At 37.7% G+C, this 15,927-nt stretch overlaps 1 protein-coding gene across 1 annotated transcript in view; it reads right to left on the reverse strand.

Annotated features, from left to right (window-relative positions):
• Positions 1-15,927, reverse strand: part of TSPAN3 (tetraspanin 3) — a 27,827-nt gene continuing 11,900 nt past the window's right edge. The window contains exons 2-7 of the mRNA XM_045899619.3: positions 13,282-13,473; positions 12,980-13,054; positions 9,004-9,105; positions 7,945-8,097; positions 7,601-7,684; positions 1-901 (exon numbers count right to left, since the gene is read on the reverse strand). Coding sequence (XP_045755575.1) covers positions 809-901; positions 7,601-7,684; positions 7,945-8,097; positions 9,004-9,105; positions 12,980-13,054; positions 13,282-13,473 — 699 coding nt within the window. The 3' untranslated portion in view covers positions 1-808. The remainder of the gene's footprint in view (positions 902-7,600; positions 7,685-7,944; positions 8,098-9,003; positions 9,106-12,979; positions 13,055-13,281; positions 13,474-15,927) is intronic.

The raw sequence follows: 15,927 nt of genomic DNA on the forward strand, positions 1-15,927 counted from the left end.
TTGAGGGGTGATACAGAGTTTATTGAATTAGATTTTTCTATTTACAACTGAGATCACATCTACATACTATTTTGCTAGTCTACATGGGTACATTAATCCTAACGAGTTTAGACTTACAATGAATAGGCTCAATCATACAAAAACACACACACACTCACACTAATTGTTTTAAAACAGTAGTGCATACATTATACTCCTCCTATAAAGCCAGCTTTGATTAAAAACTGCTAGTTTCAAAAACCAGTCTGATTTTGAAGATGAACCAAGAGACACACTGTATGATTCTAAAATCTATTTTAGCAATTTTATACAGTTGCTATCTTATTGGACTACAGTATATGTTTTTTTCAAAGGACACTGATGAGGGGCACCATCTGGTGTTAACTTTAACCGCAGCTGGCTTCCTCCCCCTCCCCCCAAAAACCTTTGGCCCCGAGTTCTCCATCATGAAGACTGAAAGGGCCCAGTGATACTCTGGCAGCAGCCCTGTTACTGCATGGAGGTCACAGAAGCAGGCCCAGGCCCTCCTTTGGTTCTCCCACACTATGCAACCTGCAAATGGTTCTGAAATGAGAACATATACTGCCATACTTAAAAACTTAGGGACATGGAGAGTCAGCTAGACTAGAGGAAAAGAAAATCCTGGGTGGGTAGGGAAGTAGGTGGGCACATGAAGAGCCAAGCTGCTTTGTCCAACACCTGTGTGCTTTAACTAAATGAACTCAGGCCGCTAATGAAGTAGACCTGCTCAATTCACCTTCCAAATCAGAACAACAAGACTAAAAAAAGCTCAGGCTTGCATTTTCTACTATGCATAGGTTCCGCCGGTGATGAGGAGCTCATAAGCAGGATCTCTACTCCTTCTGCACAATACGATGCATGCACACAACATGCCCAGCAGCTGTGGGAAGAAAACAACAGGGGAAAAAAGAAGGCTGAAGGCTCTCTCATAGCAAGTGTGTATTTCTTGGTTGGCAATGGAGCGGTTTCAAAGTTCCGCAGTAACAACAGGAACAGAAGTAATTTCTAATGAATACATTAACTTTTTAGGAACCAACTTTTAGTTTCCCTGTCTCACACCTGAGAACAATATGTGAAAAGCAGAAACACAAGACTCTCTTCCTGCCATCCCCACTCTCAATCAACAACAGTGCTCTAAAAAAGAACTTTCTGCAATGATAGAAACATTCTATCAAACTGAGCTGTCAAACTTGGTAGCCACTAGCCACATGGGGCTACTGAGCACCTGAAATGTAGCTAGTGCAACTGCCGAATTATGTTTTTTACTTTATGTAAATTAAACTTGGGACACATGTAACTGGCTAGTGGCTACCATACTGGACAACAAAGGTCTAGGGAGTGGAATGACCAAGACTACGTGTATTAAGGAAACTTACTGGTGGTCTTTTCAGACATCTGGATTTGGGGACACAGGCTTTACTAACAATCCACAAAATTCAGTACATGAATAGCCCAAAAGCCCTATGGTGGAAAACTAATCTTGATGCCAAAAGAATGGTTTGAAGGTTTTTGTCTCTTTCATAATTATTTACTATTTTTGAAATCCAGATTTGGCTCTGTATTACACACACATTATTTTTTAAAGGTCACTCTTCCTTCATCATTTTAATAAGCCCTAATCCTTCTGTGGCAGCAAACTGGAATTGTAATAAAGTCATGCCACGTTATTTTGAATAAGCAAGAGGATTAAACTGGATTAAAGAGAAAATGATTCTAGAATTTTGACCTGGCTTCTTACAAAATATAAATAGTAATAAAAGAGCTAAATAAGAGTAAGTTAATTTGCTGTTCTAACTTTTCATTGGCAGTGAAAGGTCTCAGTTATTTGATTTTTAAAAGGCAAGGCTTTCTGTATATATGGGGTCAATCAATTTCAACAAAATGTACTGGATCCATAAACAAGCTCTCAAAGTCTAAAGTGGAAGATTACTAATGAGACACAATACACAGAGAATACGGATGTCCTCAAACTGAATTCTCCATAGTATAAAAGTCACACACTCCAATTTCTGCCCTCAATTAGCCCATATTCTTTCTACCCATTCAGGATATATTCTTGCTGCTTAAATCCATCAGTTTCATTATATCAATATTTGCTAAGTGCAATAACAGCACAAAGCACCTTGAAGACATTTTAAAAGTGGATATTGTTAAAATTCAGTAAATATCTTTAGCCAGGTCTGGACATGTTTTGTATCTAATTCCTATAGAAATACATTTCCATTCACTGTACATCAAAATATTCTTAGAACTGCTATAAAATCAAACACAATTATATTCCCAGGCAATGTTAAATTGAGCAATAAAAACGCTAAGCTCAGAAATTACTGATTTTCTGGAAAAAAAATCTCTCTTCCTATGCCACTTCCCTCACATTCCTTTCAGTTGGTTAACTTCTACTGAAGGAGTCAGCATTCTCAAATGGTGTCTGAAATAAGCATCATTTCTTTTCCTGACTTTTATTTCAATTAAGTCAACTTGTACCGATTTTAAAACAATTAAATAAGCTTGATAAAACCCTACTCATGCTTGGGAATGAGTCTGTTTATGAACATTAAGCTCTGCACGTTAACTTCTTATGGTCCAAACCTCATCACTAAGTACTACAGGCTCACTGCCAAAGCTCTGCTATACTGAAATTTCACTGATTATTAAAATTTTCCAGCAATAGACCTGGAAATATTTTAGCTCCAGAGTTATTTCTTGCAATAAAAATTTTCCCTGCAATATTCAAGCCATGAGAACTAATCTGCACTTAGTTTAAATATAACATCAAGCAACTGCAAAAAATGATTGCTAAATAGAGAGGCAAGTGGTGATTAAAAAAACCGACTGCCAAAGATTAAAATGTTCTAGAATATACTATGTAGGGGGCATTATGGGAAAATAGGTATTGTTATACAAGGTTTTGAAACTGCACACTGGAAACACCCTTTTCTGAGAAAAATGTGGAAATACCTATCAAAAAGCCACTGACTCTTCAACTTCATAGCTATAGACTTTGTACATGCATACAGAGGATATTCACTACTTGCATTTCTAGAATAGCAAGACTTATATAAGTGCCCATTAATGTAGATTAGATAAATTATAAAGTATGCCCCCAAATGAAATACTATGCAGCCACAGTAAGACATAAGAAGGAACCAAAGGTTACATACCATATGGTTCCATTTACATATTGAAATGACAAAAATTTTAGAAATGGAGAACAGATTAGTGGTTGCCAGGGTATGGGGGGAGGAGGCACAGGATGGAGGTGGGTGCAGTTAGTTACAAAAGGGTACTAGGTAGAATCCTTGTGGTGTTAGAACTGTTTAGTATCTTGATCGTGGTGGTAGATACAGGAACCTACCAGGTCATAAAACTATACAGAACCAAATATACAAATAGAAATGAAAAATCTGAATAAAACTGGTGGATTATATCAGTGCCAATACCCTGGTTGTGATACACAAAACAAAACCTAGTCATTCAAGAATTATCTTCCCAAGCCTTGGTTTAAATTTTTAAAGAATTACTTGAAATATTTCTTTAAAAGTGTGTCAGAATCAACCCACTAGATTTTAACTATCTGGAGGCCCAATCTGAAGTGTTATTCACTAATGTATTTTAAGTCATTTTAATGAATATCTGGCAATCAAGAAGCAGGAAGGAAATAGCAGGCTCAACCTCCTTCACACTTGGCATATAGACCAGAAAAAAGCAACATGGCTTTGGGAAACAGTCCTCTGTGAAAGTTTGCTCTTGATCACTCTATCTTGAGGACATGCCAACTTCATGAGACTCCAAAGACATCAGATAATTCCCATTTTTCCCATACTGTCTTTTTTTTTAAATTTTTTAATTTTATTTTTTTAAAGATTTTATTTATTTGACAGAGAGAGACACAGCGAGAGGGGGAACACAACCAGGGGGAGGGGGAGAGGGAGAAGCAGGCTTCCCGAGGAGCAGGGAGCCTGATGCGGGGCTCGATCCCAGAACCCTGGGATCATGACCTGAGCCAAAGGCAGACGCTTAAGGACTGAGCCACCCAGGCGCCCCTCCCATACTGTCTTTGCAGAAAGCCTTACTCACAGCAGATACTTAAGAGATTGCCAAATCCAAACCTAGATTTTTGTCTATTATTACGACCAGATCTTTTAGATATAAAATTCCTAACTGATCATTTGCTAATTTAAGAGGCTGGCTCTGCTCACAGAAGTCAAATATCTTGCTGATTTTAAAAAGCGAGCAAAATAAAGAGGTGCCTGGCTGGCTCATTTGGTGGAACATGCGACTCCTGATCTCGAAGTTGTAGGTTCAAGCCCCATGTTGGGTGTGGAGATTACTTAAAAGTAAAATCATTAAAAACGAAAGCTAACAAAATAGGGAATGTAGCAAAATTTTAAAAATCTTTCTCTCACATTAAAAAATCCTGTTGTAACAATTAACTACTATTTTTCAGGGTTTTTAACTTGAACATTTTGGTCCTACTCAAACCTAGATCACTTAACTAGACTAGAACAAGGGTCAACAAGTGTATTCTTAAAGGGCAAATAGTAAATATTTTAGGTTTTGTGAACCAAGAGACAAAATCAGTCTCTGTTACAACCATGCAACTCTGTCACTGTAACACAAAAGCAGTCACAGATAATATATAATTGAGTGTGGCTAACACAAAAAGAGGTAGTGGGCTAGATTTAGCCGTAGGACCTACAGATGGCTAACACGTGAACTAGAGCCTTCTATTCGTCAATTAAGTTTATGAGAAAAATTCTTCAGGGCACCTGGGTGGCTCAACCGGTTAAGCGGTTAAGCGTCTGCCTTGGGCTCAGGTCATGACCCCAGGGTCCTGGGATTGAGCCCCCACATCAGGCTCCCTGCTCAGCGGGGAGCCTGCTTTTCCCTCTCCCTCTGGCTTGTGCTCCCCATGCTTGTGCTCTCTAGCTCTCTGTCAAATAAATAAAATCTTAAAAAAAATTTTTTTCTTAAATTCACCTTATGCCTTAGAACTTCAATAAAATGTAGCTTAACAGTGCCATAAATCACACTCAAATTCAAAAAAGACAATGCTTCAGTTTTGATACAACACTACCAAAAATCATCTTTCAATCTTTAACATTATTTTTTTTAAAGTTTTAATTTAAGAAATCTCTGCACCTAACATGGGGCTCAAACTCACGACCCCAAGATCAAGAGTCACATGCTCTTCCAACTGAGACAGCCAGGTGCCCCTAACATTATTTAAAACCATACTTCCTATGACAGCTCTTAGAGCTTCCCTATTTTAGAACCTGAAGGAAAGTGCCAATGATATTTCAATGCTATCACATTGTGTATTTTCTTAAGCTGAAGTGCCAATTAACTGTCTGGTTTCATAACAGAATTGAAGAATTTAATCTTTTGAGAACCTTAATTCTTCACTTTGTAATTGGAGGCAGAGTACAAGAGGCCAGGGTTCAAGCTTCACTGATGGTCATTAGTCATACTATCTTTGTCCCCCTGCCCCCTCATTTTCATGGCATTTAAAACAAAGGAAACAGGGACTAGAGACTCTCCAAGTGTCCTTCTAGCTCTTTCTCTAGCAGGATGGGCATACATGCACAAGAGATCACTGATCTCTGAGCTGTTTTTGCCTTTGCTCAGGTTTTCCACACCGAGGGCACAGATCTAAATCAGATTTTGAGTATCAAAAGTTCAGAACATTAACAGGTACTCTTTTAAAAAAGAAAACATTCGGGAAAATTCTTTCATTATTTCAAATGTATGTTTTTTCCCTTAAAACCAAAGTTTTTAAATTTTCAAAACCACTAGGTTTTGAGTCTGTGAAAACTCTGAATCCTTTCCTGAGTTTTGCTGAACTGAACACATCAAATCTTTATCAGCCATTACCTAAATCAGGGTGATTTAAGTATAAAATGCATATGAGAAGGCATACATAAATTAAGAGACTAGTTAAAATATTTATTAGCCCCCACTGAAAAATATTTAATGAAGCAATATCTGCCTGGTTAATAAGCGTAACTAGATGAGGGACATAGCTAAAGCAACGATTTTCATCAGTGTTCTTTATACATGCTGCATATTTCATGATCACAAGCACCTTACAGTTTCAAAGCTTTTTTGCTGCATGCTGGTATGTGCTGATTTATTAACACAAATAAAATCATTAAGAATGCACAGACCAGGATTTCACTTGGGAAAAAAGACCTCCCTTATGTTTCATTATTTTTAGCTAAATGCATGTGTTTGCACAATCAAAATATGAAATACATGCCTCCTGATTAATATATTACTGCTATGCTGAGCCACAAAGTAAATGCTTAGAAGGGCAGAGACCATAGCAAATAAAGAACTAGGCTTTTTAATGAATCATTTCAGGGCCGTTTGCATACCAGCAAAGTAAACAATCACCTTTTTGCCATTTTCAAAGGCATTTCCCATTAAATACACTAGCTTTTGTTCAAATATACAGAGAGCAGGCAATCCAAGCAATTTACACTTAAACTAGCAATTACATTGGTTTTATCTAACAGTTAAAAGATACCTACACTTTCTTAAAATAGATTCTCTAGGCCTAAAGCATATTTCAAGAACTACCAAAAAAAAAAAAAAAAAAAAAGAACTACCAAAAGAACACTCAGAACTAGATCTGACACAAAGGATTCTCAATCATTCCAAACAATTGGCTCTTCTCAGTTTAAGACTCCTCTAACATAATCCCCAAGATACATTGTATACTCCCGAGAAACTAGCAATGTAGGTGTACTGAGCAGAAAAATAGCTGTCTTTCTTACTTGTTTTCAGGTGAGGGAGGGAGGAAGGAGTAGATAAAGTCAGAGGTAATTAAACAATCACCAGCTACTCTGTGCATGCCATTTTTAGGTAGGAAAAAGACTGTTTTCACTGGTAGGAGTTGGGAAAACAAGTCCCCTCCGCGACCCAAAATGGCATGGTTCACTTGCAGAGGTGCCAAGTGATGACACGGACTCCTTGATGGCTGTCAGTCTGAAAAAACTAAGTCCACAAATCCAGAATAGGTTAGAACCTCCGTTTTCACCTGGTCTTTTCTGTAAAGCAGTGAAACTGCTTCTATCACTTTAAGAGACTAGTGCTGTAGTATCAGTTCTTGATTTACATATATAGACACAGAAAACCCTTGAGGACAGAAAAATAAGCCAGAAGAAGAAACAGTACAAAAAGACTGAAAAAAAGCTTTCCATTTCCAAAGTGAAATAAAGCAGTACAATTGTTAAAAATTCTGTGAAGTTCTATTAAAATACCTCCCAAGAATATACTGGGACTGGGAACAGTATCTATTTTGAACAGGCCACTCACTACTCAAGTCAAGAATATAAAGCAGAGTCCCCTCAAACACAGTCCCCACACCCAGATCTCTGGTTTCTTGGAACCGTTTTGGGTCTAGGTCTAGAGACAGGAAATGGAAGATGTTGGAAACTGGTGGTCTGTTCCTCAATCACTTCCAAGTTATCTATATCCACAAAGTTTTAACTGCACTTAATGATTAAAACCATTCACGGCTGACACCAGAGAATCAGCACACTCAGATAACAACGCCTCAGCTAGCTGCGCTTACCTGAATAGCTGCAAACGCCAGCGCCGCCCAGATAACGTGCATCATGATTTCTTGTAGCTTCTTCACAACTAGAGCCTCACATCCCTGAAACACACAGTCATCCTCATTAGAAGTCTTTTTTAAAAGTGAAAGCTGCAAGGTCAAATATTATTACTCAGTGGCAGAAATGGAAATAACAGAAACCCAAAGAGGGAGAGACAATGCATTTAACAAGAATTTACAATAACATAAAACAGCATTAAAGACAAGCAAAAGAGTATAGAAAAGCTCTAGCTAAAGACAATTCACAGAGAAAAACAGGTTACCAAGCTAGATTCAAGTCTTGGCCAAGAAACCAGATTTACCTCGGCATAGAGGTCAGAGGGGTGGGCCAGACTGCCATTACAGCTGCTGGCGGTCTCTCTGCAGCAGCTGAGAGGGACACTCTGGTTTTTGGTTTCTTTGAACCAGTCTGTGTTTTCCCAGTCTGAATAGTTGTGAATTCCACAGCAATGCAGCTAGTGGGGAAGAGAAGAGAAATATTAGTCCTCAGAGGACACATACACCTGTATTGAACTTTAGAATTCTGTGCACTGCAGAGCTTTAAACTACTCTAGACCAGTGAGGTCCGATAAAACTTTCTGCAATGATTGAAATGTTCTGTCTGCATGTTGAACATGTTAGCCACGAGCCACCTGAAGCGAATGAGCCCTTACCATGTGGCTAGGATGACTAAGGAACTGAATTTTAAATTTTAATTTAAATAGCCACATACGACTAGTAATCTTAGAACCTCCACACGAAAAGCACCTTACCCGCAAGGGTAATTTATAGCTAAGAAAAATCTTCATATCTTACATGTTAAAAATCTGGTTCTGAGTTAAGTATTATTTCCAATGACAATGTGCTTCAAATGTTTTCTCTGAAATGTCTGGGATTTGCTTTAAGATAATTAGCAAAAGATATGTGGGGTAAGATGAAATAAGACTGACAAAAACCTGACAATTTGGGGTAGGTTTATGGGTACTATACTATTCTCTCTCTACCTTCACGTATTTCAAATTTTCCTTTTTTTTTCCCCCAATGCTATCTTTTCTGGTCTTGCTTTCTAAAGGTATATGAAAGACCTCTTGCCTCCTCTGAAGTCCCTCGAGGCTCCCACCTTTCCTGTGACCATACCTCTCTTCCATTATCACCTTCCTGGCTAATTATTTTCTGGTAAAAAGTCAAATGCTTCTTATCTGGCTTTGATTAGGTGACAGTGGAAAAAACTTTTCAAGGGTGAAGGTAAAAATATTACACGCATCATGAAGCTAGCCATGGCTATGAAAATACATATCTAATTTACATAGTAATAGAGTTTGTTTAAGGTTGATGCAACAGTGACTGGCCCTCAAAAAGAAATTCATCTCAGGAGAGCTCACCTGTCTCTGTACATAATCAATAGCCCGGCTAGCAGCATCAGGGTTGGTTCCATTGTAGGTCTTATACACTTTCTGAATGCTGCGATCAACCTCATTTTCCACCTGAATCGAAACAAAGAATTCAGTCCCTTAATAATACAGGTAAAATTAACATTTGTCAAGGCTCCAGCTAAACTACCTAAATGACATGTATGGCAAGTTGCCAGATATCTCTGTGAATTTCTTTTAGAAAAAAAATTTTCTCCCTTCCTGTCTCCACAGAGATTCAGGTGAAAATTCAGACATATTACATCACACAGATTAAAAGCATTCAAAGAGAAGATTGTGTGCAAGATGGCAGAATAACAATCTATTCAAGAGGGAGAAAGAAGCTGAACCCTGAGACAGATTTTGTAAATTATAAATGAACTGCCTTCCATTTCCAATAAACTTTTAGTGGGTTGGATCTGCTCATTTTCATTTCCTAAAGGAGGTAAAAATAAAAGACCTTTAAAACCGCCCACTTTTGGAACAAGTACCAACATGCTTTCCAAATGGAATTTGGAATTATTCAATGTTTAGATTTGGCCAAATATACAAAGGTAATCGCAGGTAAAAAAAAAAAAATCAGTCCTTAAAAGTGGCCCTTTATGAAAAAAGTACAGTTCAATGCTGTGCGAATGAGGAGACAGGAAATAAACTCTTCATAACTTACTGCTGTCAATCACTAAAGTGGCAAGAAAATGTCATTTAGTAAAATTTGCTTGTACCAGATTCTCCTTACCCTTCTAAGATGATTAGACCTACTTAGTAATTATACCAGTTATGTGATACAACTATAAAGTTGATAACCAGTAGGGGCATAATTCAATGCATTCCTTTTTGGGGCATAGCTGCCTGGTACCTTATGTATCAATGGTTTGAATGTTAAATTGGCATATTATGCCTTTGATTTAAAACTGTAAATTACAGTAAGAATACTTCTATTATGTCTTTATCATAGCTTTAAGTTATACTCCAATTAATTAATTAAAGGCAGAGACTGTTTAGCCTTAAACAGTACTGTAGGTGGAAAGCAAAAACAGGCAAAATAGCAAGAAAGGTGAAAGAAAAGAAGAGGAAGTGACTAAGAAAGAGGAAAGGGGGCAAGAAGGGAGTGGCTGGCAATGGCTGTCTTGGTGTTCAAGTTACCAGGACCCCTCGTTCCTCAGGACGGGCATAGATGGTAGGATCTCAACCCACAGTCATCTTTTTCTATGTCCAAAACCAAGGTTTTTGTTTTTTTTTAAAGAAGCAAAGGAAAATGAAGTCCTCAATTTAGTTCCTCTAAAACAGAAATCAGAAAACTTTTTATGTCCCCCCTCCCATACAGGGAATTTATGCACTGAGGAAATCTGAACAAACTTCTCAGACCAACTATTCATCTGTAGCTCATTCTGAGGGAAAGAAAGTTAAATACTTACAAATTAGAACAGTAGAACACTTCGATATATTAAATAAGACTAGAAGTCTTGACAAGTAATTTTTTTTCATTCAATCGATCGACCAATTCATAATATTTATTGTGCCAGGCACCTTGCCACTGCTGGACAAAGATGACTGCCTTGCCCTTAAGGAGTTCAGAGTCCCCAGGCTAGATCTTTAGAAGATACACTGTAGCAGAATTCAACAAGGGGAAAAAAAGAAAACTATCTTGTTCAGAAATTACTTGCTTGTTGGTTTAATGTTTCTATTATCCTGCCTCAAATGAGGAAAGTGAATTGTGATCAGATACTACAACAGCCTCTAATTTAAGCTCCAGAAGGATTTTACAAAGGGCTATAACCTCTCCTCCATGTGGAACAGTCACTACGGTGTGCCTATAAAGTTTAGTTAAGGGTTAGCTGGAAATTCTGCATGAACAAATCAACCACATGAAATAGCCTGAGGTTAGAGGTGGGCCTGGATGAATCAAATTTTAAGCAAATTTTTCCTTCAGCTGACAGCTGAAATTAAATGCAGGTGATAGCTGAATATTCTCTAGCATGTCTTGGGTAGAGAATATATGGGACAGTAGGTAAACCCTTTGGCTGATCTCTACCCTTTGAGTTCCAGAGATTTATGTCATATATTAATTAACTTACACATATAAAACCCCTGTGTTGTTCAAAGGTCAACTGGGTGAGCTGGGTAGATATATGGTACCCAAATATATATGTCTGTCAAATATAGTTTGAAATCCAAGCAGCCCATCTATAATTTTGACAAAGTTCTAAAACCATTCCTAACAAATATTTGTGGAGTGAAAGGACCTAACCATGACCTAAATTGACTTTCACATACTCTCTCAATCCAGAGAATATCTTGTGTTTTTCATTATTACCCCACATATAAAAATCAGTGGCAAATGCAGTTATACTGTATTTAACAAATGGGAGAAGCCTCCCATGGTCAGGAGAAGTTGGTTAGTTAACTGAGAAAGTCACAGACTTTTTAAAAAGTAAACATTTTCATTTAGCTTAAAGCACAGAAATGTATATTTCACACTGATCTTAAGATGCAAGCCTGTCTTGTCTTTGCATAAGATCCACTGATTAGAGCTCTTTATCATTTGTTCTGCACAAATCACACCCTCAATACACTGACAGTGACTTTCGGTTTGGTTTCTTTAAACTGTGGAGACATTGCAACATAATCAAAGTGTAGAATCTACTAAATATTAATAAATTTCCCCTAAACCTATAATAGTGATCATACCCATATCTGATTTGATCAAAAATGTTTTAGTAACTACTTGTTTTTACCAAGTCTCTTCAAATTATTCATTTCCTTTTTTTCATATACTCATTTTTTCCTTAGACTTAGTCAGTATTTAATTAACTACATAATTACACTAACAAGTACTTGGGATTACACTTGCATAAGCCTGATAGCCCTCAGCCAGTCCTGGTTCCTTCCCCATGTTCTCTCACAGACCTTTCCTCTAACATAACCCATGTACACTGAATACCATCTTTGCATGTGCTTCTCACAAGACCCCAACTGACACAGCACACAATACATTGTAGAAAAAAATTACTGTAGTAGAAAAGTACATAAAAATTGAAATAACCAATTAAGCTTTCAGGAGACTTCCTGAGATCAGAAACCACATTAAACACAATCTTAGATGCCTACATAGGTACCTTCAGTGGAAATAAGTGTTCAGAAAGAGCTTGAAATGTTGCAGTATTTTTTTTTTTTAAGATTCTTTTATTTACTTGAGAGAGAGCGAGAGCGAGAGAAAGGGAGAGCACACGCACAAGCAGGGAGAGGGGTAGAGGGAGAGAGAAGCAGGCTCCCCACTGAGCAGGGAGCTGGGATGTGGGACTCAATCCTAGGATCCTGGGATCATGACCTGAGCCAAAGGCAGACGCTTAACGACTGAGCCACCCAAGCACCCCTGTTGCCATATTCTTAAACATAAAACAAAAGCTCAGTTCTCTGGTATGTACTCTTTATTAAGCCAGGAAACTGGACTTGTGTTTACTAAATGCATTTTGTTTTCTTAAATTGAGGTAAAATTGACATCTAACATAGTTTCAGCATGGTTTAAACTTTTTATATGGTAAAATGATCACCATAAGAAGTCTAATTCCTTCACCACATATAATTATAAAATTTTTTTATTGTGATGAGAGAACTTTTAAGATCTACTACCTTAGCAACTTTCAAACATACATTACAGTATTACTAACGTTAGTTGCCATGCTGTACATTATATCTCCATGACTTATTTACCTTATAACTGGAAGTTTGTACCTTTTGACTCCCCTAACCCATTTCACCCAACTCCCACGAATGGCAACCACCACTCTGTTCTCTGTGCAATTTCTAATTAACTTTAGATTTTTAAAGTAGTGACTAAACCGAAGTAAGGCAAAAGAAAATGTTTACTCTGATAAAATGAATTTGTTCTATTTCACTTGAAACACTTAAGCTGCCTTTTAAAACATACGAATTACAGTAGACAACATACCTTTGCTCTGTAAACGTATCCCAAAACCACTACAACAACTTCTGTGACAAAAACCAAGAGAAGGATGATGACAAACTGTAAGGAAGAAAACAGTGTCAAAAATTAAATACAAACTGCTCTAAATACTGTCTTGATATAAAAACAGTTACCTGAGATAACTGCTAGAAGACAAGTGCTAATTCTGTTTCAATCATAAGAGCCAAAGAGTCTATGGAGTTTCATGCTTGATTGAAGCCAGTAACACAAACGAAATACACTCACATACGATGATGACACATGCAGTCAGTAAAGTGGTAACTTACCGTGGCCAGTCCACAGCGGCTTTCTCGGATTGTGGCGCAGCAGCCAATTAGGCCGATAATGAAAAGCAGGGCTCCTACAGCTATGATCACTACTGCAGGGATGAGAGTATACACATCTTCAAAGAAGTGGTCATAGTCATCATAAGTGATAAAGACATAGGCTCCCACATAGCATAAAATTCCAGCTGCCCCCTGTAGAAAACAAGATCAGAGCACTGGTAAAAACCTTTATGCTCTGTTAGTAAAATGTTCCTACTATTTCTTAGTAGGTTATAATTTAATGAGATTTGCCATCACTTTTAAATCTACTTATATACTTTTTTTACAGTGAAGCTGAAAAGTCTATTATTCATTAGTAAGAACATTTCTTTACTAACGATGAAAAGTTTCCCAAATGCTACCTTCTTTTCAATAACGGATGGTTAAGATCAAGAAACCACGAATCCAATAAATAATGACAAAAACGAACTCTCCCACCCCCAAACACACAACAAAGGCTTATTTGCAACTCAACTACAGGTCTACCACAGATCAGTGGGGTGATGGGTTACGCCTTTGCTCATTGTAGTTGCCCTCAACGAATGAAGAAATTATGTACTAGTTATGTACAAGTGGCAGAGCCAGGATTTGAATCCAGGCAATCTAACTCCAGAATCTGCATTTCTAATCTTTATCCACCCACTTGGAAAAAGAAAATATAATAATAGCTAGTAACCTTGATATCCATTTTCAAAAAACGTACTGTCCTAAGCCAGAAGGCTGAGTTAACTAAAGAACTTTGCAAACCCTTAGATTTATTCTTTAGAATGGTACTTCTCAAACTCCAAGGTGAACAGGAATCACGTGAGGACCTTATTAAACTGCAGACTCTGATTCAGTAGGTCTGGGATTGGGGCCTGAGACTCTGCATTTCCAAATTCCCAGGTGATGCTGATGCTGCTGGTTCTTGGACTACATTTTGAATAACAAGGTTTTAGAGCACCTAAAGGGAAGGTGAATGCAGAAAGTCATGGAACAGAGATCTGCCTTATTTCGGCTCTGCTCCAGACACCATTCTCCAGCTGCAGAGTTTTACATGCATTCTCCTTCCCTCTATCCTTGTCATTTTGCTATCATTGTGCTGACAGCCTAATGTCACCTGCTTATAATATGAATGATCAAATGCAGTGTGAGGCGAAGTGTTAAAACATTTGGTGTAATGAGTTACCATTTGTAGAACACTTTGAGACTTTCACAGGAAAAGAATGGTTTCACTGTCCTTTAAAATTTAACACATAAATCATTAATCTCCAAACTAGAAAACAGCCTCCACAATGATATTAGAAATATCATGAACTCTTTCAACCTAAACATGCAGTTTATTTCTTAAGGCTATGGGACACATTTAGTTTGGGCAAACCAGATCAAGACATCAGCTTGGTTAAATTCAGAATGAAGCAAAATAAGGCCCCTGATGAACAAAGCTGCTGCTCCCTGCACCTCACCTCAGATTCCATTACATACACCCTAAGAGAAAACTGTTATACCCAAATGTACACACTCTCACTTCTTTACTCTCTGCTGTGCTCTTTGGAATGCCCTCTCCACACCTGCCTGAGGACTTCTTGTTGTCCATTAAGATGCAGATTCTTGACTTTTTCAGGCTGGATTAGGTGCCCTTTATCCACTCCCACATCACCTGGCTCTAAGAGAGCATTTATTACAACTGCCGCAACTTATATATGTCTCAGTACACACACACAACTGTAGTAACTATACATGTCTCAGCATACCTTTAGGGCACAAATTTTGCCCATCTGTCTTTTAGCCCTGTATCACCACCCAGCACCCAGAATGGTGTTTGGCACAATCAATCAAAATTTATTGAGTATAATTCATCTCATCCTTTCCGTTGAAATCGCACCCCCCCCCCATTTCTATCATAAGCTTTAGTTTTTGTTTTTTTCCCTTTTCGGTCTAATGTTTATAGTTTTTAGTTCACTATTCAAACATGATTTGGTAACTTAATCCGGTTTACTAAATTCCTGATGGCCATCACATCTGGAATAGATTTTTAGTTTATAAATGCTGAACTTACAGCAACTATGCCTGTTCAAAAGTTCTCAGAGTTCACTGACATATTTACTTAGAGGGTATATTATTATGGGATGAAGGCAGGTATAGAAAAGGGAAAAGAAGAAAAACAGCTTAATAGTTTGGGTGCATTAATTACAAAAGTACACGGACTACTTAACATTCTTACCAAATACTACTTTTTCTTTTTCTTTTTTTTAAAGATTTATTTATTGAGAAAGAGTGCACACACTTGCAAGCAGGGGAAGAGCAGAGGGAGAGAATCTCAAGCAGACTCCCCACTGAGCAGGGACTCAGGGCTCCATCTCACAACCCCAAGATCATGAGCTGGGCCGAAATCAAGAGTGGGATGCTCAAATGACTGAGCCACCCAAGCATCCCAATACTACTTTTTACTATATGTGTGTGATAAACACACACGTGTATGTACACACACATATTTTGCTAAAGTAAATACCTTCAGTCCTCAACTGAATTAGAAGAAATCCTAAATATGAATCAATCAAATTTTGTCCAGTTTGTCTTCATTAGTCATCTTTCTATTCTTTGGATTCTTAGCTTTTCTTACTCTAA

The sequence above is a fragment of the Mirounga angustirostris genome, unplaced genomic scaffold, assembly GCF_029215605.1.
Source record: "Mirounga angustirostris isolate CCGP_5_RB_7025 unplaced genomic scaffold, mMirAng1.0.hap1 SCAF_9, whole genome shotgun sequence".
In the NCBI taxonomy this organism is placed as follows: Eukaryota; Metazoa; Chordata; class Mammalia; order Carnivora; family Phocidae; genus Mirounga; species Mirounga angustirostris.